This window comes from Heptranchias perlo, chromosome 36 (assembly GCF_035084215.1).
Source record: "Heptranchias perlo isolate sHepPer1 chromosome 36, sHepPer1.hap1, whole genome shotgun sequence".
NCBI classification, from domain to species: Eukaryota; Metazoa; Chordata; class Chondrichthyes; order Hexanchiformes; family Hexanchidae; genus Heptranchias; species Heptranchias perlo.
The window spans coordinates 24,468,822-24,490,170 of record NC_090360.1 but is presented as its reverse complement, the minus strand read 5'-3'; the positions used below and the strand labels follow the sequence as shown (position 1 = coordinate 24,490,170).

Genomic DNA, 21,349 nt, shown 5'->3' with positions numbered 1-21,349 from the left:
ACCTGAGGTGTGTATCGAGTTCCCATTGTAGTTGAAATTGTCGACTATCTCTGGTTTCATTATTCACAGTGGTGGGAACTGGAGGATTTGCGACTCCGAGATGCTGCCCTGCGGTTTTCTACTGGTTGAGCATAAGGCCGAGTGGTTCAGCCTTATCTTTGAAGACCCTCAGTGCCAGATTTATTATCTCTAGCATTACCGCAGGAAGGGTAACTGCACAGCACTGAGTGGTTTCCCAAACTAAGAGGCCTGGCTTCCTTCTCTAAGAAGCTCCCTGGTTGATTTCTTTTTTTCTGACAGAATTGTTCACTTATTTTCCGTTAAAGGTTAAGGTGGACTGGAGCTGGGAGCTACATTAAACCAGCCTGGTTCTTAAAATGGGAGCTGGGAGCTACCGTGGTTCGGTTTGCTGTAATGAGGAAAATATATTTTTATTTAGGCAAAGGTTTGCTGCACTTTTTGCGTGTTAATCGCACGATTATTTCAGTTACCTCGGTCTTTGCCTCATGTTAAGTGTTTTCTTGTCTTTAGAAAAAGCTGATGCCTGTGGAAGTGTCGCAGGGATGTGTAATCTGTGAGTTTGCCATGCAACAAATCGACAAATTTCTGCAGCAGAACACAACTGAGGTGAGGACCTGAAACTCCTGGGTAAGGGGTGGGAAAACTGACCAAGTAAAACTAGAGATGTGCAGTTCGGGGAAGTGATGGTGGCAGCAGGACGGGAATGTGCGAGGGGGAATGATGTCTTATCGTGGGCTGGAAGGTTTATATGGCTGGACAGGATTCTGCTTGATTAGTTAATTATTGACATTTTTCTTACCTACAGGAGGAGATCACTAATGCTGTGGCAAAAGTGTGCTCTATCTTGCCAGCCACTGTCGGAAGTGAGTGTGAAGGCTTTGTCAAACAATATGGGAAAGCTGTGGTGGAACTACTTGCACAGGAGTTGGATCCTGCCCTTGTTTGCACAGTCCTTGGCCTCTGCAAGAATGCAGACCATGTGGTTGTTGGTATGTGGAAATTCTCTCCTTGATTGTAGTTGAAGCACAAATAAATCACAATGGCCTGGCCTTCCTGCCCTGCCCTGTCCTGTCCTGCTGCATCGAAACCTTGCCCGCAATCATAGCAACATTAAATGTGCCAACCCATTTGTGAGCAGGTACAGATCATCGAGCAAGGGGGAGATACGGCCCCGTTTGCCCAGTCCAGTGATGGATCGGGACCACATGTTAGGCTGCAGCCATTAGATGTTAATGACCCGAGGGCCGGAAATACTGCTGTGGTTGGGGGGGCATCTCGGGCGGGCAGGATCTCCGTCCATTGCGGATGTGCCACAGTTAAGGGGGGTAGAAAGCCCAGGCCTGTCTGTAAAGTCAGCTCCTGATGACTCCCTTGTGGTATTGCACTAATATCTGTGATGTATGTGATCAGGTTTCTCTTTTGTGTTTCATTATCTGAGTTTCTCAAATTACAGCCTCTAAGTGCCACTCTCCTGAATATTGTGCAATGAATGTGAAGCCTTGAAGCAGTCAGGTGGTCAAAGTTCAGGCTTTTTCTAACTCTTGTGTAAACTTGTTGGGAAGTGTGATTTGCTCATGTTCTGCAGAACAATCCATCATAGTGTGCTACAGCACAGTGGGAAGCTCTTAGGCCCATCGTGCCTGTGCTGGCTCTGTGAAACAGCTATCCAATTAGTCCCACTCCCTGCTCTTTACCCAGAGCCCTGCAAATTTTTTCCCTTCAGGTATTTATCCAATTCCCTTTTAAAAGTTACAATTGGATTTGCTTCCACCGCCCTTTCAGGCAGCGCATTCCAGATCATCGTAACTCTACGTAAATAAACGTTTCCTCATGCCGCCTCTAGTTCTTTTGTCAATTACCTTATATCTGTGTCCTCTGGGTACTGACCCTTCTGCCACTGGAAACAGTTTCTCCTTATTTACTCTATCAAAACCCTTCATGATTTTGATCACCTCTATCAAATCTCCCCTTAACCATCTCTGCTGTAAGGAGAACAGCCCCAGCCTCTTCATTCTCTCACCTAACTGAAGCCCCTCATCCCTGGAACCATTCTAGTAAATTTCTTCTGCACCCTCTCTAAGGCCTTGACATCCTTCCTAAAGTGTGGTGCCCAGAATTGAACACAATATTCCAGCAGAGGCTTAACCAATGTTTTCTAAAGGTTTAGCATAACATCCTTGCTTTTGTACTCTATGACTCTATTTATAAAGCCCAGGATTCCACATGCTTTTTTAACAGCCTTCTCAACTTGTCCTGCCACCTTCAAAGATTTGTGTACGTACACCCCCAGGTCTCTCTGATCCTGCACCCCCTTTTAAAATTGCACCATTTAGCCCATTTCACCAGTCTGTCTATGTCTTCCTGAAGTCTGTTACTATCCTCCACATTGTTTACTACGTCCCCGAGTTTTGTGTCATCTATAAACTTTAAAATTATACCCAAGTCCAGGTCATTAATATATATCAAAAAGAGCAGTGGTCCTAATACTGACCCCTGGGGAACACCACTGTATACTTCCCTCCATTCTGAAAAACAACCGTTCACCACTACTCTCTGCTTTCTGTCCCTTAGTCAATTTTGTAATCACACTGCCACTGTCCCTTTAATCCCATGGGCTTTAATTTTGCTAACAAATCTATTATGTGGTACTTTATCAAGTGCCTTTTGAAAGTCCATATACACAATATCAACCGTGATCAATATCACAGACAGTGAGTCTAGAAAGTACATCGATCGATGTGAAACCTGCAAATGGAAGTCTGACTGGCTCCTTGCAGTCACTACCACGTTTATCATTTTATTATTCCCTTCAGTCTTGCTGATTAAATTAGTAGCTGCCTGAGAATGTCATGAAATTGAGGGGAATCTGCAGCGAAGTCTATTACTCAATGCTTCTAAGTAACTTTGGGAATGTGACTTGGGATCGGTCCGGTCGATTGGGCAATTTGAAGGAGAAGCAGTTTTACTGCATTCCATCTCCAGTAAATGTGTATTTGGTTTGTATTGTAATATATATCTCTTCTAACCTCAGCCAAAATTAAACCAAAGCAGCTGAGAGCGGGGGCTTTGTGTGAAGCCTGTAAGTCGATGGTGAGTTATCTGGATGCTTTACTGGAAAAGAACGCTACCCTGGCTGAGATTGTAGCCGCCCTGGACAAAGTCTGTAACCTCATGCCACCTGCAATGCATGATGAGGTAAGAGACGAGCAGGGTTCCCAGCTGTAGAATCTGAGAGAACCGATAGTGTAACTCCAGGTTCCAGCCTGGCCAGCACAGGCAGGGTAGGCCGACTGGCTGCCTCCTGTACTGTACATTGTACGGATGGAATGTGGGGCTGTGTTGTTCGGGACTTTCTGTCTCTGTGATGGTGCACGCTCAGCTCATTTGAATATTTTTCAGGCATGCTCAGTGTACGCCTTGTGATGCTGCAGGGTAGGCGGGGCGGTAGTGTCAGGCAGCAGCAGCCAGTAAAGGGCTGCCTGTTCAGTGACTGCATTGTTTCCCTGGGGGAGCAGGGGGGCCAAGCAGGGGACAAATTTAAATTGGTACTTGTGCCTCGCCTTCAGCGTCTGTACCGGGGGGGGTGCAATTTGACGAGACCACTGCTCAGGTCCTCCAGTTCCATCATAGGAAGGCCCCTCATGTCACTGATTGCCTTTGGAGCTGTAACTGCATGAGATTTCCTGCAATGTCTAAATGAGCACCTACTGAAACAAGTGCTTTGTGTTGTAGTGCGACCAGCTGGTAACTCAGTACGGAGCCGAAATACTGCAGGTTCTGTTGCAGTCCATGGACCCAGACTTTGTTTGCACAGTGAGTATAATTCAACTTCTAACAAACAGTTCTGTAATTTCTGCGCTGTCATTTGTAACTGCAGTCTTGTGCATTGATTGGATCTGCTTCATAATGAGACACTGCATGAAACTGCCACTAGTTTAGCACATTTCAGCAGTGTCACTTGGGACCCACAGGGTTGCTCAGAATTTGCCCCCAACCCCTGGAGCACGTCAGGCCTTTTGCAGGGCTATGGGGAAGGAGTGGGGGTGTGGATCTAATTGGATAGCTCTTACAAGAGCTAGCACAGGATCGATGGGCCAAATGGCCTGTGCTGTATCATTCTATGATAATATACTGTGTGGTCATTGGGAAACAGTAATTTGCTGTGAGCAACACCATGGGGGAGAGCCCATGGAGAGGGTGAGGTTAGTGAACAGGATTGGAGAACTATAAGCGACTTTAAATGGGACTGGCTAGAATGGCTTTTAGTACAATGCATCTATAGAGGATTCTTGGATCTTGTAATGAAATCTAACTGCATCTAATAAATCCCGTTTTCCATGAACAGAAAGTCGGAGCTTGCGTAGGTGCAAAAGAGCAACTGTTGGGAGCAGATAGATGTGTCTGGGGTCCGTCATACTGGTGTAAGAATATGGAAACGGCAAACCAGTGCAACGTAAGTAACTGCACCGTACCAGCATTCCAAAAATTGCTACCCAGTTTGATGTGCTTCAGATTTCATGCTGAGATTTTTGTGTAAAAGATGCCGAGTGAGATGTTCCTCCATGGCTCAGAATGTACTCGTGCAGATCGTGAAGGCTCAAATACTAATCTCTGCTGTGTATTGAGCGAGATGATGCGCCTTTACTGCTATCAATGCTCCTGGACTAGGGAGGAGGAAATTGCACTCCATTGCCCCTGCTGCAAAGTATGTGTGTGGATAGGATTGAGTTTGATCTGATATCCTCCACTGTGCTGGAGTAACCACTGGCAATGGAACCTCACCCCATGGGTCACTGCCTCCAGCAGAGGGAGACGGGAGAAATGTAGACTGGGTATTGGACACAGATTGTAGCTGTCAGCCTTGGCTTAGTGGTAGTACTCTTGCCTCTGAGTCAGAAGGTTGTGCGTTCAAGTCCCATTCCAGAGCACTGTCAGAGGTGCCGTCTTTCGGATGAGATGTTAGACTGAGCCCCGTCTGCCCTTTCAGGTGGACATCTCCGACAGTGCAGCGCTTTCTCAGTAATGTCGATCCGACAGTGCAGCGCTCTTTCGATGCTGCCCCTCCGACAGTGCAGCGCTCTCCCGGTGCTGCCCCTCCGACAGTGCAGCGCTCTCCCGGTGCTGCCCCTCCGACAGTGCAGCGCTCTCCCGGTGCTGCCCCTCCGACAGTGCAGCGCTCTCCCGGTGCTGCCCCTCCGACAGTGCAGCGCTCTCCCGGTGCTGCCCCTCCGACAGTGCAGCGCTCTCCCGGTGCTGCCCCTCCGACAGTGCAGCGCTCTCCCGGTGCTGCCCCTCTGACAGTGCAGCGCTCTCCCGGTGCTGCCCCTCTGACAGTGCAGCGCTCTCCCGGTGCTGCCCCTCCGACAGTGCAGCGCTCTCCCGGTGCTGCCCCTCCGACAGTGCAGCGCTCTCCCGGTGCTGCCCCTCCGACAGTGCAGCGCTCTCCCGGTACTGCCCCTCCGACAGTGCAGCGCTCTCCCGGTGCTGCCCCTCTGACAGTGCAGCGCTCTCCCGGTGCTGCCCCTCCGACAGTGCAGCGCTCTCCCGGTACTGCCCCTCCGACAGTGCAGCGCTCTCCCGGTGCTGCCCCTCCGACAGTGCAGCGCTCTCCCGGTACTGCCCCTCCGACAGTGCAGCGCTCTCCCGGTACTGCCCCTCCGACAGTGCAGCGCTCTCCCGGTGCTGCCCCTCCGACAGTGCAGCGCTCTCCCGGTGCTGCCCCTCCGACAGTGCAGCGCTCTCCCGGTGCTGCCCCTCCGACAGTGCAGCGCTCTCCCGGTACTGCATTGAAGTGTCAGCCTAGATTTTGTGCTCAAGTCTCTGCCGTGGTACTCAAACCCGCAACCTTCTGACTCAGAGGTGAGAGTATTACCAACTGAGCCATGGCTGACACCTTATTCAAAGATTGGCATATTCGAATAGTTCAAAATAATTACATCCTATTATCGAAGTGGCTTTGGAAACAGTCAGAGCTAAATCATTGGATTGACTGATGCTCTGGGATACAAGTTTCAAAAAACTTTTTAAATTTGTCAATGCCATTTGTCTTTAATAGGTCCATGCTGGCTGTCCTTGATGCATGTAATTTTAAATGCTGGTCTTGAATTAGATTGATTCTAAAGGTTTGCCCACAACTGATGTGAGACTATAGTTAACTTATAATGAAAAGTCAAAGATAAGGGTGCTGGAATGCAGTGAGACACGAGGGTCCTGGTCTAAATTAACAGGACAGAAAAGTTTTTCCTTCATTCTCGAGATGTGGACGTCGCTGGCAAGGCCGACATTTATTGCCCATCCCTAGTTGTCCTTGAGAAGGTGGTGAACCGCCTTCTTGAATCGCCGCAGTCCGTGTGGTGAAGGTGCTCTCACAATGCTGTTGGGTAGGAAGTTCCAGGATTTTGGCCCAGTGACGATGAAGGAACAGGTGATTATATGTACAGGTTGGGATGGTGTGTGACTTGGATGGGAACTTGGAGGTGATGGTGTTCCCATGCATCTGCTGCCCTTGTTCTTCTGTGTGGCTGGTTTGGGAGGTGCTGCTGAAGAAGCCTTGGTGAGTTGCTGCAGTGCATCCTGTAGATGGTACTCACTCCAGCTACGCTGCACCGGTGGTGGAGGGAGTGGATGTTTAAGATGGTAGATGGGCTGCCGATCAAGCGGGCTGCTTTGTCCTGGATGGTGTCGAGCTTCTTGAGTGTTGTTGCAGCTGCCCCCATCCAGGCAAGTGGAAAATATTCCATTGGACTCCTGACTTGTGTATTGTAGGTGGTGGAGAGAGTTTGGGGAATCAGGAGGTGAATCACTCGCCGCAGAATACCCAGCTTCTGACCTGTTGTAGTAACCAGGGCATTTACGTGGCTAGTCCAGTTGAGTTTCTGGTCAATGGTGACCCCCAGGATGTTGTTGATAGGGGATTCGGCGATGGTAATACCATTGAATGTCATGGGAAGGTGGTTAGACACACTCTTGTTGGAGATGGTCATTGCCTGGTACTTGTGTGACACGAATGTTACTTGCCACTTATCCGCCCAAGCCTGGATGTTGTCCAGGTCTTGCTGCATGTGGGCATGGACTGCTTCATTATCTGAGGGTTTGCGAATGTAGCTGAACACTGTGCAATCATCAGCGAACATCCCCATTTCTGACCTTATGATGGAGGGAAGGTCATTGATGAAGCAGCTGAAGATAGTTGGGCCTAGGATGCTGCCCTGGGGCTGAGCTGATTGGCCTCCAACAACCACAACCATTTTCCTTTGTGCTCGGTATGACTCCAGCCACTGGAGACTTTTAATATTATCCTAGTACGTACAGCACAGGAGGAGGCCATTTGTCCCATCATGCCAACTCTTTGAAAGAGCTATCCAATTAGTCCCACTCCCCTGCTCTTCCCCTATTGCCCAGTAATTTTTTCCCCTTCAAGTATTTATCCAATTCCCTTTTGAAACTTACCATTGAATCTGCTTCCACCGCCCTTTCAGGCAGTGTATTCCAGATCAGAACAACTCGCTGCTTAAAAAAATGTTTCCTCATGTCACCTCTGGCTCTTTTGTAGATCACCTTAAATCTGTGTCCTCTGGTTACCGACCCTTCTGCCACTGGAAACAGTTTCTCCTTATTTACTCTGTCAAAACCGTTCATGATTTTGAACACCTCTATCAAATCTCCCCTTGACCTTCTCTGCTCTAAGGAGAACAATCCTAGCTTCTCCAGTCTCTCCACGTAACTGAAGTCCCTCATCCATGTTACCATTCTAGTAAATCGCCTCTACACCCTCTCTAAGGCTTTAGCCTCCTCCCTAAAGTGTGGTGCCCAGAATTGATCACAATTCTCCAGCAGAGGCCCAACCAGTGTTTTCTAAAGGTTTAGCATAACTTCCTTGCTTTTGTACCCTACCCCTCTATTAATAAAGCTATATGCTTATCCCATCTGCTTTTTTAACACCTTCTCAACTTGCCCTGCCACATTCAAAGATTTGTGTACACACACCTCCAGGTCTATGTTCCTGCACCCCCTTTAAAATTGTACCATTTAGTTTATATTGCCTCTCCTCATTCTTCCTACCAAAATGTATCACTTCACATTTCTCTGCGTTAAATTTCATCTGCCATGTGTCTGCCCATTTCACCAGTCTGTCCATGTCCTCTTGATTTTGTGTCATCTGCAAACTTTGAAATTATTCCCTCTACCCAAGTCCATGTCATTAATATATATCAGAAAGAGTAGTGGTCCTAATACTGACTCCTGGGGAACACCACTGTGTACTTCCCTCCAGTCTGAAAAACAACTGTTCACCACTACTCTCTGTTTCCTGTCATTTAGCCAATTCTGTATCCATGTTGCTACTGCTACCTTTGAAAGTCCATATACACGACATCAACCGCACTACTCTCATCAACCCTCTCCATTACTTCATCAAAGAATGCAATCAAGTTAGTCAAACATGATTTTCCTTTAACAAATACATACTGATTTTCATTTATTAGCCCATACTTTTCCAAGTGTCAATTAATTTTGACCCGGATTATTGTCTCTAAATGTTTCCCCATCACTAACATAGACTGACTGGCCTGTAATTATCGGGTTTGTCCCTCTCCCCCTTTTTTTAACAGGAGTGTAACATCTGCAATCCTCCAGTCCTCTGGCACCGTCCCCATATCTAAGGAAGATTGTGGCCAGACCTTCGCAATTTCCACCCTTATTTCCCACAGTAACTTAGGATGCATCCCATCTGGACCCGGGTGACTTTTCTACTTTGAGTACTGCCAATCTTTTAAGTACCTCCTTTTTAACTATTTTTTACCCTATCCAATATTGCTACTACTTCCTCCTTTACTGCTACAATGGCAGCGTCCTCTTCTCTAGATGCGAAGTATTCATTTAGTACGTCAGCCATTACCTCTACCTCCACAAGAAGATCTTTTTTGTCCCGAATCAGTCCCAACCTTCCTTCCTTATCCTTTTTACTGTTTATATGTTTATAAAAGACTTTTGGGTTCCCTTTTATGTTAGCCGCTAATCTACTCTCATACTCTCTCTTTGCCCCTCTTATTCCCTTTTTTAGATCTCCTCTGTACTTTCTATATTCAGCCTAGTTCGCTACTGTATTATGAACCTGACATTTATCATAAGCCTCCTTTTTCTGTTTCATTTTAATCTCTATATCTTTAGTCATCCAGGGAGCTCTAGCTTTGGATGCCCTTCCTTTCCCCCTCGTGGGAATGTGTCTACTCTGTACACAAACTATCTCCTTGAAGGCCTCCCAATGTTCAGTTACTGTTTTGCCTGCCAATTTTTGATTCCAATCCACCTGGGCAAGATCACTTTTTAACTCACTGAAATTAGCCCTCCTCCAGTTAAGTATTTTCACATTTGATTGTTCCTTGTCTTTTTCCATAACTGTTCTAAACTTAATGATATTATGATCACTGTTCCATAAATACTCCCCTACTGAAACATGCTCCACCTGTCCCACTTAATTCACCAGAACTAGATCCAGCACTGCTTCCTTCCTCGTTGGTCGGAAACACACTGATCAAGAAAGTTCTCCTGTACACATATCAGGAATTCCTCCCCCTCTTTGCCCTTTACACTGTTACTGTCCCAGGCTATATTGGGATAATTGAAGACCCCCCATTATCACTAGTCTTATAATTCTTGCATCTTTCTGTAACTTGCCTGCAAATTTGCTCCTCTATCTCCTTCCCACTATTTGGTGGCCTATAGTATACACCCAGTGGTGTAATAGCTCCTCTATTGTTCATTAATTCTAACCAAATAGATTCTGTCTTTGACCCCCTCAACTACATCATCCCTTTCCAGTGCGATAATAATTTAGTTGATCAATACTGCCACCCCCCCCTCCTTTCTTTCCTTTCCTATCTTTCCTAAATACAAGTTTCCCCTTGATTCCCATTGACCAGTTTTACTGGGTCTGCTTGGTGCCACACTCGGCCTGCCTTGATGTCAAGGGCAGTCACTCTCACCTCACCTCTGGAATTCAGCTCTTTTGTCCATGTTTGGACCAAGGCTTTAATGAGGTCTGGAGCAGAGTGGTCCTGGCGGAACCTAAAGTGAGCATCAGTGAGCAGGTTATTGGTGAGTAAGTGACACTTGATAGCACTGTCGACGACACCTTGCATCACTTTGCTGATGGTTCAGCGTAGGCTAACAGGGCGGTAATTGGCCGGATTGAATTTGTCCTGTTTTTTGTGGACAGGAAATACCTGGATAATTTTCCACATTGTCAGGTAAATGCCAGTGTTGTATCTGTACTGGAACAGCTTGGCTAGAAGCGCAGCTAGTTCTGGAGCACAAGTCGGGATGTTGCCAGACCCGTGGCCTTTACTGTGTCCAGTGCATTTATCCATTTCCTGATATCGCGTGGAGCGAAGCGAATTGGCTGGAGACTGGAATCTGTGATGGTGGGACCTCCGGAGGAGGCTGAGAAGGATATCCACTCGGCACTTCTGGCTGAAGGTTGTGAAAGGTTTATGGGGAGAGAGCGGAGCAGAGAGATTAGTTTTTTTGATTGCTGTGACCAAGCTGATACACACAATGGGCTGAATGGCCTCCTGTAAACTTCTATGGTTTGAAGCATTACACTCCCTTAGCACCGTCCCCTCTAAGCTGCGCACATGCAAAACCGCGCAGCAGTCTGTTGTGTGCAGCGCACTGAAACATTCTGTCCGCGCACCAAACCAGTGCTCTCTGGTCTGTGCTGAGTTAACTGTTATCGGCGGTGGGAGCACTGCCTGTGATTCACTGTCCTGGAGCGAGGGTTTCTCCTCGTGATCATTATCGAGTGATCCCGACTGAAAGCTGTGGACAGACAGCCGACTGGTGGGTGATAGAAGATTGATTCTGTCTGTCTTTGGTGGTCAGAAGCCTTGCTGACATTTACTGCCTGGGTGCACCTGTGGGTGAAGCACTGGAGGGTTTTCTGTGACACTATCGGCCGGTGAGAGTCGACACCTTGAGGAGAGGGAGAGAGAAACTTACAAGAGCAAAAGGAGAGTCGGCCCAGGCATGTTTGGAAGTCTCGCTATAACCCGGGCTGCTCTGTAATGAGGTTTCACAGTATACAGCGAGAGGTCAGTTGTCCTGAGTCAGTCTGGCTGGCTGTGGGAGGCATGTAAAGGTATTTGGTTACATGTCAGTGTTTGATTAGCTGAGTGTGTTCCCCAGTATCGGCACTGCTCCGTTAACCCATCACTCAGGACTTGGCAGCGCTCCTGTATTTGCACAGGGAATCGCTGGCTTCTTAAAGGGACAGTGCCCTTAGCGGTGTCCATCTGATGTTTGGAGTGAATCTTCAGTGAGTCACACAGCGGGCAATGGAATTGCTCTCCCCTTGCCTGTGAGATACCTTTAATTCACAGAACTCCAAGCAGGGAGACTCTAAACTAGACATTTAGAACAATCCTGACCATTAACAGGACATTTCAAATACACAAAGTCAAATCTGAATGGCTGACTGGTAATAAATGATTGTTTTATAGAATGATATTGCCTCTGGTCAGGGATTGTTACAGGGAGTGGTCATTGTGGATCTGTACAGGCCCCACGGTTCTGTATAGCATTCGTGTCAGCCGTGGCTCAGTGGGTAGCACTCTCTTGCCTCTGAATCAGAAGGTTGTGGGTTTAAGTCCCAATCCAGAAACTTGAGTACATAATCTCGGCTGACACCAGTGCAGTACTGAGGGAGTGCTACACTGTTGGAAGTACTGTCTTTGGGATGAGTCATTAAACTGAGTCTGTTCTCTCGGGTGGACGTAAAAAATCCCATGACACTTTTTGAAGAGCAGAGGAGTTCTCCCCGGTGCCCTGGCCAATATTTATCCCTCAACCAGCATCATTAAAACAGATTATCCGGTCATTATTTCATTGCTGTTTGTGGGATCTTGCTGTGCCAAATTGGCTGCCGCCTTTCCGACATGACAACAGTGACTACACTTCAAAAATGCTTAATTGGCTGGAAAGCTCTTTAGGATGTCTAGAGGTCACGAAAGGCGCTATATAAATACAAGTCAAAAGTTTTACCCAGTCTAGAACAAGAGAAAGTTTGTAATGTGTCTGCAGTTCCCCAGATCTAGTGGGTAAAAGCTCGGCCTGGTGTAGAACAGAGCCATGCCAGCTATAGGCTCAGGTCTGATTCCTCATCTGTGCTCTGAACTGATCTCACTTAGGCAGTAGGTGCAGGCAGTACGACCCACCTCAACGTGTCTGGGTCAGAAAGGGGAAAAGCATCCACGGTGTCTGCTCCTGATTGCTGTCGAATAATTCCTGTCCTGGGAAGTGTGCATGTGTGGATATTGGGGAGAACAGGATTAGAGTCAGCTGTGATACGACCTATGGTTGAGTCACTTGTTGACATTTCTGCCGTGTGGGTGTCGACCATTCCAATCCACCTGCTGACCCCAGAGTTTCACAGGTTTTATCCCTCAGTTGATTTTCTTGCCTATCCCAACTTTTTTAAATGACTGGCCGGCCTCCCTGGGCAGTCCATTGCGAACAGTCACCACCCTCTGGCCGGCCTCCCTGGGCAGTCCATTGCGAACAGTCACCACCCTCTGGCCGGCCTCCCTGGGCAGTCCATTGCGAACAGTCACCACCCTCTGGCCGGCCTCCCTGGGCAGTCCATTGCGAACAGTCACCACCCTCTGGCCGGCCTCCCTGGGCAGTCCATTGCGAACAGTCACCACCCTCTGGCCGGCCTCCCTGGGCAGTCCATTGCGAACAGTCACCACCCTCTGGCCGGCCTCCCTGGGCAGTCCATTGCGAACAGTCACCACCCTCTGGCCGGCCTCCCTGGGCAGTCCATTGCGAACAGTCACCACCCTCTGGCCGGCCTCCCTGGGCAGTCCATTGCGAACAGTCACCACCCTCTGGCCGGCCTCCCTGGGCAGTCCATTGCGAACAGTCACCACCCTCTGGCCGGCCTCCCTGGGCAGTCCATTGCGAACAGTCACCACCCTCTGGCCGGCCTCCCTGGGCAGTCCATTGCGAACAGTCACCACCCTCTGGCCGGCCTCCCTGGGCAGTCCATTGCGAACAGTCACCACCCTCTGGCCGGCCTCCCTGGGCAGTCCATTGCGAACAGTCACCACCCTCTGCGTGCAGTAGTTCGAATGATCTGTCCATTCTTCTTCCCTCTTCAGAGTTCGGTTCCATGTCCTTTGCCCTTGGGGCCATGGTAAGCACTTTCAACTTCAACTTGATGCCTTTAAAGATCTCTCATACCTCAATTAAAATTCACGCTCCTTCCTCTCTGGTGTCAACAAATTCAGCTGCTATAGTCTCTGTAGAAAAGGCCCCTAAAGCAGGTGCCAATAGACCTGTGCCCAGATTGGAGGGGAAGGTATCTCTAAGTCTTTAATCGCTGACCATGCACTTTCTAATAATGTCCACTTTCCCATTTCCTAACAGGCGGTTGAACATTGCAAACGTCACATCTGGAACTGAAAGGCATCATCTTCTGGATAAACATTTAAGGTTTTAAAATGAGAATCTTTTTTGTTTCTATAAAGTGCTTTTCTGTTTCTATCAAGTTAGCTGCCCGTTTAGGTAGGAATGTGTCTTGTAACAATCTGTAATGGTTCCTTAAAGTCTTGCACCTGAGACGACTCAGGAATATTTTAAAATCTAACTGCCCTGTGGTGATTAGTTAAGTCTGTAAATGCTATTGAGCTGCGACCCCCACTTACGGTCAGTTGTGCATCTAACCACACTATACGGGCTGCTCACTATGCTGCACTGTAGGCGATTGAATATCAAGGCCTGTGTACACTAGGGGGAAAGTGCAACAAGGCAATAATTGTTTTGCAGGTTTGAGAATTAATGTATAAATTTGTGACGTTTGACTCAAACAGTTTACTACTTAAAATGTAGCTGGGCTCTGCTTTTCTAAATGTGTTTGTATGATTGGTCAAATGCCATTATGAACTCGAGCATCCTGTGTTTCTGAAATGTTGCTGTTTTTGAATCAGAATAGTTTGCTGATCTATTTGCCAATCATTACCTTGGTTTGGTGGAATTGTCTTCTAATCCAGTAAAATATGTATAAATTGGTTTGTCAATAAAATCTGTCCTAAATCCTATCCGTGTGTGGGTCATTTTCTCCAGGCTGTAGGAGTTGCTGGGAGTTTTATCCTTTCCAGTTTACTCTAAAAGAGAGTTCAGTGATAGCAAGATTTTCTTGCCAATTCTCTATTCCTTATGTTGCTGTCACCCCGCAGCTACACAGAGATCAGGTGGAGAGGGAGTGGGTGACCAGGCAGGCAGTGCAGGAATCCCCTGGGAGTGTGGAACTCACTAACTGTTATTCAGTGTTGAATACCAGTGAGGGTGTTGACATCTCGAGGGAGTGCAGTCAGGAGCAAATCCACAGCACTGTGGGAGACTCGGCTACACAGGGGAGCAAAAGAAATGCAGTTGTTATCAGGGATTTGAAAGTCAGGGGATAGACAGGCATTTCTGTAACCGCCAAAGTGAGTCCCGCATGGTGTGTTGCCTCCCTGGTGCCAGGGTAAAGGAGATCACGGAGAGGGTGCAGAACGTTTTGAGGGGAGAAGGGGAGCAGCCAGAAGTCGTGGTCCATGTGGGAACCAGATATAGGAAGGAAAAGGGTCGAGGTCCTGCAGTCAGAGTTTCAGGGGCTCAGGAGAAAGTTTAAAAAGCAGAACCTCAAAGGTAGTAATCTCTGGATTACTCCCAGTGCCACGCGCTAGTGAGTAAAGGAATAGAAGGATAAGACAGGTTAATGCGTGGCCGGAGAAATGGTGCAGGAGGGAGGGCTTCAGATTCCTGGGCATTGGGACCAGTTCTGGGGCAGGAGGGATCTGTTCAAGATGGACAGATCAACAGAGCTGGGACTGATGTCCTCACCGGGGGGTTAGCTAGTGCTGTGGGGGAGGGTCTAAACTAATGTAGCAGGGGGGTGGGCACCACAATGAAACATTAAATATGAGAAATGTGGTGCACAGAGGACTGGGAGGGACAAGTAGCACCAGAGTTAAGAATAGTTCAGAAATAGGAGGCTTCAGACAGGGGGCAAATGCGAGGCTGATTAAGATGAGATTGGAGATGAGCATGTGTGTAAATGCATGTAGCGTGGTGAATAAGGTTGGTGAGCTGCAGGCTCATGATACCACATAGGAATATGATACAGTGGCAATAACAGAGCCCTGGCTCAAAGAGGAGGAGGATTGGGTACTTAATATTCCTGGCTACAAGATATTCAGGAAAAGAAAGCGAAGGAAAGAGGGTGGGTGGTGGCAGTATTTATCAAAGAAACTATTATAGCACTGGAAAGGGAGGATGAAGTTGAGGGGTCAAAGACAGAATCTATTTGGTTAGAATTAAGGAACAATAGAGGAGCTATTACACTACTGGGTGTGTACTATAGGTCACCAAATAGTGGGAAGGAGATAGAGGAGCAAATTTGCAGGCAAATTACAGAAAGATGCAAGAACTATAGACTAGTGATAATGGGGGACGTCAATTATCCCAATATAGACTGGGACAGTAACAGTGTAAAGGGCAAAGAGGGGGAGGAATTCCTGAAATGTGTTCGAGAACTTTCGGGAACAGTGTTTCCAGCCCAATGAAGGAAACTGTGCTGGATCTAGTCCTGGGGAATGAAGTGGGACAGGTGGAGCATGTTTCAGTGGGGGAGCATTTGGGGAATGGTGATCGTAATATCATTAGGTTTAGAACAGTTATGGAAAAGGACAAGGAACAATCAAATGTGAAAATGCTTAACTGGAGGAGAGCAAATTTCAGTGAGTTAAAAAGGGATCTTGTCCAGGTGGATTGGAATCAAAAATTGGCAGGCAAAATATTAATTGAACAATGGGAGGCCTTCAAGGAGGAGATTGTTTGTGTACAGAGTAGACACATCCCTACGAGGGGGAAAGGAAGGGCATCCAATGCCAGAGCTCCCTGGATGACTAAAGATATAGAGATTAAAATGAAACAGAAAAATGAGGTTTATGATGAATGTACGGTTCATAATACAGTGGAGAACCAGGCCGAATACAGAAAGTACAGAGGAATCTAAAAAAGGGAATATGGGGGGGGTGGCAAAGAGAGAGTATGAGCAGCTAACATAAAAGGGAACCCAAAAGTCTTTCATAAACATACAAATAGTAAAAGCATAGTCAAAGGAAGGGTGGGACTGATTCGGGACAAAAAAGGAGATCTTATGGAAGCTGAGGCACTGAATGAATACTTTGCATCTGTCTTCACTAGAGAAGAGGATGCTGCCATTGCAGCAGGAAAGGAGGAGGTAGTAGTGATATCGGATAGGATAAAAATAGATAAAGAGGAGGTACTTAAAAGATTGGCAGTACTCAAAGTAGAAAAGTCACCTGGTCCAGATGGGATGCATCCCAGGTTACTGAGGGAAGGGTGGAAATAGCGGATGCTCTGGCCACAATCTTCCAATCCTCCTTAGATATGGGAATGGTGCCGGAGGATTGCAAATGTTGCACTCTTGTTCAAAAAAGGGGAGAGGGATAAACCCGGCAACTACAGGCCAGTCAGCCTAACGCCGGTGGTCAGGAAACTTTGAGACAATAATCCGGGACAAAATTAATTGGCACTTGGAAAAGTGTGGGCTAATAAATGAAAATCATGTTTGACTAACTTGATTGAGTTCTTTAGTGAAGTGATGGGGATGGTTGATGAGGGTAGTGTGGATAATGTTAGAATCATAGAATGGTTAGAGCAGAGAAGGAGGCCATTCAGTCCATCAAGCCCGTGTAAGAGCAATCCAGTTAGTCCTATTCCCCCGCTCTTTAACTGTAGCCCTGCCAATTTCATCCGTGCAGATATTTATCCAATTCCTTTTTGAAAGCCACGATTGAATCTGCCTCCACCACCCTTTCAGGCAGCGCATTCCAGATCATAACTACTCGCTGCGTAAAAAAGGTTTTTCCTCATGTCGCCTTTGGTTCTTTTCCCAATCACTTTAAATCTGTGTCCTCCGATTCTCGACCCTCAGAATCCTAGAAAGGTTACAGCACAGAGGGAGGCGATTCGGCCCATCGATTCTGCGCTGGCTCTATGCAAGAGCAATGCAGCTAGTCCCACTCCCCCACCCAATCCCCGCAGCCCTGAAAATTTTTTCCTTTCAAGTACTTATCCAATTCCCTTTTGAAGGCCATGATTGAATCTGTCTCCACCACCCCCTCGGGCAGTGCATTCCAGATCATAACCACTCTATGTAAAAAAAAAAAGCTTTTCCTCAAGTCACCTTTGGTTCTTAATCACCTTAAATCTGTGTCCTCTGGTTCTTGACCCTTCCGCCAATGGGAACAGTTTCTCTTTATTTACTCTGTCTAGACTCTTCGTGATTTTGAACACCTCGATCAAATCTCCCCTCAACCTTCTCTGTTCCAAGGAGAACAACCCCAGTTTCTCCAGTCTATCCACGAAACTAAAGACCCTCTTCACATCCTTCCTAAAGTGCAGTACCCAGAATTGAACACAATACTCCAGTTGTGGCCGAACCAGTGTTTTATAAAGGTTCAACATAACTAACTTGTTTTTGTACTCTATGCCTCTATTTATAAAGCCCAGGATCCCATGTGTTTTTTTAACCGCTTTCTCAACCTGCCCTGCCACCTTCAAAGATTTGGGCACATACACCCCCAGATCCCTCTGTTCCTGCACACCATTTAGAATTGTACCATTTAGTTTATATTGCCTCTCCTCATTCCTCCTGCCAAAATGTATCACTTTGCACTTCTCTGTGTTAAATTTCATTTGCCACGTGTCCACCCATTCCACCAGCCTGTCTTATGTCCCCTTGAAGTCTATTACTATCCTCCTAAGAAGCCATATGGGATACTTTCCTTTATTAGCCGAGGCATAGAATTATAAGAGCAGGGAGGTTATGCTAGAACTGTATAAAACACTAGTTAGGCCACAGCTTGAGTACTGTGTACAGTTCTGGTCACATTACAGGAAAGATGTGATTGCACTAGACAGGCTGCAGAGGAGATTTACGAAGATGTTGCCAGGACTGGAGAATTTTAGCTATGAGGAAAGATTGGATAGGCTGGGGTTGTTTTCTTTGGAACAAAGGAGGCGAAGGGGAGATTTAATTGAGGTAAATAAAATTATGAGGGGCCTAGATAGAGTGGATAGGGAGGACCTATTTCCCTTAGCAGAGGGGTCAGTGACCAGGGGCATAGATTTAAAGTAATTGGTAGAAGGATTAAAGGGGAGCTGAGGAGAATTTTTTTCACCCAGAGGGTGGTGGGGGTCTGGAACTCACTGCCTGAAAGGGTGGTAGAGGCAGAAACCCTCAACTCATTTAAAAAGTACTTGGATGTGCACTTGAAGTGCTGTAACCTACAGGGCTACGGACCAAGTGCTGGAAAGTGGGATTAAGCTGGATAATTCTTTTTCAGCCGGCACGGACATGATGGGCCGAATGGCCTCCTTCTGTGCCGTAATTTTCTATAATTGATCCTCACTGTTGACGACACTTCCAAGTTTTGTGTCATCTGCGAATTCTGAAATTATGCCCTGTTCACCCAAGTCCAACTCAATAATATTTATCAAAAAAAGCAATGGTCTTAGTACCGACTCCTGGGGGACACCACTGTACACCTCCCTCCAGTCTGAAAAACAACTGTTCACCACTACACTGCCTGACTCATCTGAGTCACAAACTGTAGAAATACAGGGGCATGTCAGTGCGAACAGCACAGTGTACGGACAACACAGTGTGAGCTGCTGAGAGTTTAGTACGTGTGGGAGTTCGGTGAAGTGGGGGAAGGAGGTGCTGCTTTGCTTTGCTTTTCCAAACTTTTTCCCCAGAGCGGTAGTGGACCTGAGAGTAGAAGACTGAGATTGGGGAATAAAAGCAGCAGCAGACCTGCAACAAGAGACAACTACTGTGCGACGTCACAGGTGAGGCAGGAGAGTCCGAGAGGTGAGCACAGTATAAAAGGGGAGACCGAGAGCGGGAGGAGAGTCTGAGAGTCTAAGGCAAGTCATGGCAGCACAGCTCGCACCCGTGATATGCTCCTCCTGCACTATGTGGGAAGTCATGGACACTACCAGTGTCCCTGGCGACCATGTGTGCAGGAAGTGTGTCCAGCTGCAGCTACTGGCTAACCGTCTTTCGGAGCTGGAGCTGCGGGTGGATTCACTGTGGAGCATCCGCGATGCTGAGACTGTCGTGGATAGCACGTTCAGTGAGGTGGTCACACCGCAGGTAAAGATTATGCAGGCAGAAAGGAAATGGGTGACCGCCAGGCAGAGTAAAAGGACGAGGCAAGTAGAGCAGGAGTCCCCTGGGGCCATCTCCCTCTCAAACAGATATTCTGCTTTAGATACTGTTGGGGGAGATGGCTTATCAGGGGAAAGCAGCAAGAGCCAGGTTCGGGGCACCACGGGTGGCTCTGCTGCACAGGAGGGGAGGAAGAAGAGTGGCAGGGCTATAGTGATAGGGGATTCAATTGTAAGGGGAACATATAGGCGTTTCTGCGGCCGCAAACATGACTCCAGGATCGTATGTTGTCTTCCTGGTGCTAGGGTCAAGGATGTCGCGGAGCGGCTGCAGGGCATTCTGGAGGGGGAGGGTGAACAGCCAGTAGTCGTGGTCCATATCGGTATCAATGACATAGGTAAAAAAAGGGATGGGGTCCTGCAAGGTGAATTTAAGGAGTTAGGAGATAAATTAAAAAGCAGGACTTCAAAGGTAGTGACCTCAGGATTACTACCGGTGCCACGTGCTAGTGAGTATAGGAACAGGAGAATAGACAGGATGAATGCGTGGCTGCAGGGATGGTGTAGGAGGGAGGGATTTAGATTCCTGGGACATTGGGACCGGTTCTGGGGAAGGTGGGACCTGTACAAGCATGACGGGTTACACCCGAGCAGGACCGGGACCAATGTCCTCGCGGGGGTGTTTGCTAGTGCTGTTGGGGAAGATTTAAACTAGAGCGGCAGGGGGATGGGAACCTGAGCGGGGAGTCAGAAGGGAATAAAGTTGAGAGCAGCAAGAGAGGGGAAGACCCAGGGGAAATCTACAATACAAATAGTACAAACAGTTGTTCAAGAACAAGAGAAAGGGAAAAGCGTAGAGCAGCGGAAAGAAAGTGTACTTTAGGCACGACAGATAAAATAAAAACTAGAAGGCGTAAGGCGATTAACCCAGCATCAAAGCTGTGGCAGGGGGTTGGGAACCTGAGCAGGGAGACAGAGGAAAGCATGTCAGGAAGGGACAGAAGGTATGGAGTAAAAGGTAAAGTGTTAAAAAAGGAAAAAGCAGGAACTAAGTGTCACAAAACATATTTGAAAGTTGTTTATCTGAATGCACGTAGCATTCGTAACAAAATGGACGAGTTAATGGCACAAATAACTACATATGGGTATGATTTTGTGGCCATTACAGAAACATGGCTGCAGGGTGACAACGACTGGGAATTAAATATGCCAGGGTATTTAACAATCAGGAAGGACAGGCAGGAAGGAAGAGGAGGTGGGGTGGCTATGTTAATAAGGGAAGGAATCACTGTAATACAGAGAAATGATATTGGGACAAAGGATCAGGATAATGAAACAGTTTGGGTAGAGATGAGGAATAATAAGGGGAAAAAAACACTCGTGGGCGTAGTATATAGGCCTCCTAATAGTTGCAACTCTGCTGGAAGAAGTATTAATCAGGAAATAGTCGGGGCATGTAATAAGGGAACAGCTATAATTATGGGGGATTTTAACTATCATATTAACTGGACAAATCAAATTGGGCAGGGCAGCCTTGAGGAAGAGTTTATTGAGTGTATTAGGGATGGATTTCTTGAGCAGTATGTAATTGATCCTACAAGGGGGCAAGCAACCTTGGACCTGGTCCTGTGTAATGAGCCAGGATTAATTAATTAATGTCCGAGTTAAGGATCCCCTTGGAATGAGTGACCATAACATGGTTACATTCCATATCCAATTAGAGGGTGAGAAGGTTGGTTCTCAAACAAGCGTACTGAGCTTGAATAAAGGAGACTATGATGGTATGAGAGCGGAATTGATTAAAGTGGACTGGGAAAATCGATTAAAGGGTAAGACGGTACATGAGCAGTGGTGTTCATTTAAGGAGTTATTTTACAACTTTCAAAAAATATATATTCCACTGAGGAAAAAAGGGTGTAAAAGAAATGACAGCCATCCGTGGCTAAGTAAAGAAATTAAGGATAGTATCCGACTAAAATCAAGGACATAGAAGGTAGCCAAACTTAGTGGGAGGATAGAAGATTGGGAAGTCTTCAAAAGACAGCAAAAAGTAACTAAAGGATTGATTAAGAAAGGGAAGATAGAT

The 21,349-nt window shown here is 47.1% G+C and overlaps 1 protein-coding gene across 1 annotated transcript in view; it reads left to right on the top strand.

Annotated features, from left to right (window-relative positions):
- The window catches only part of psap (prosaposin), a 42,206-nt gene extending 28,091 nt beyond the window's left edge, over positions 1-14,115 (top strand). The window contains exons 9-14 of the mRNA XM_067972774.1: positions 532-627; positions 827-1,010; positions 3,053-3,216; positions 3,754-3,834; positions 4,367-4,474; positions 13,447-14,115. Of these exons, the coding sequence (XP_067828875.1) occupies positions 532-627; positions 827-1,010; positions 3,053-3,216; positions 3,754-3,834; positions 4,367-4,474; positions 13,447-13,482 (669 nt within the window). The 3' untranslated portion in view covers positions 13,483-14,115. The remainder of the gene's footprint in view (positions 1-531; positions 628-826; positions 1,011-3,052; positions 3,217-3,753; positions 3,835-4,366; positions 4,475-13,446) is intronic.
- Positions 14,116-21,349: the final 7,234 nt, after the last annotated feature.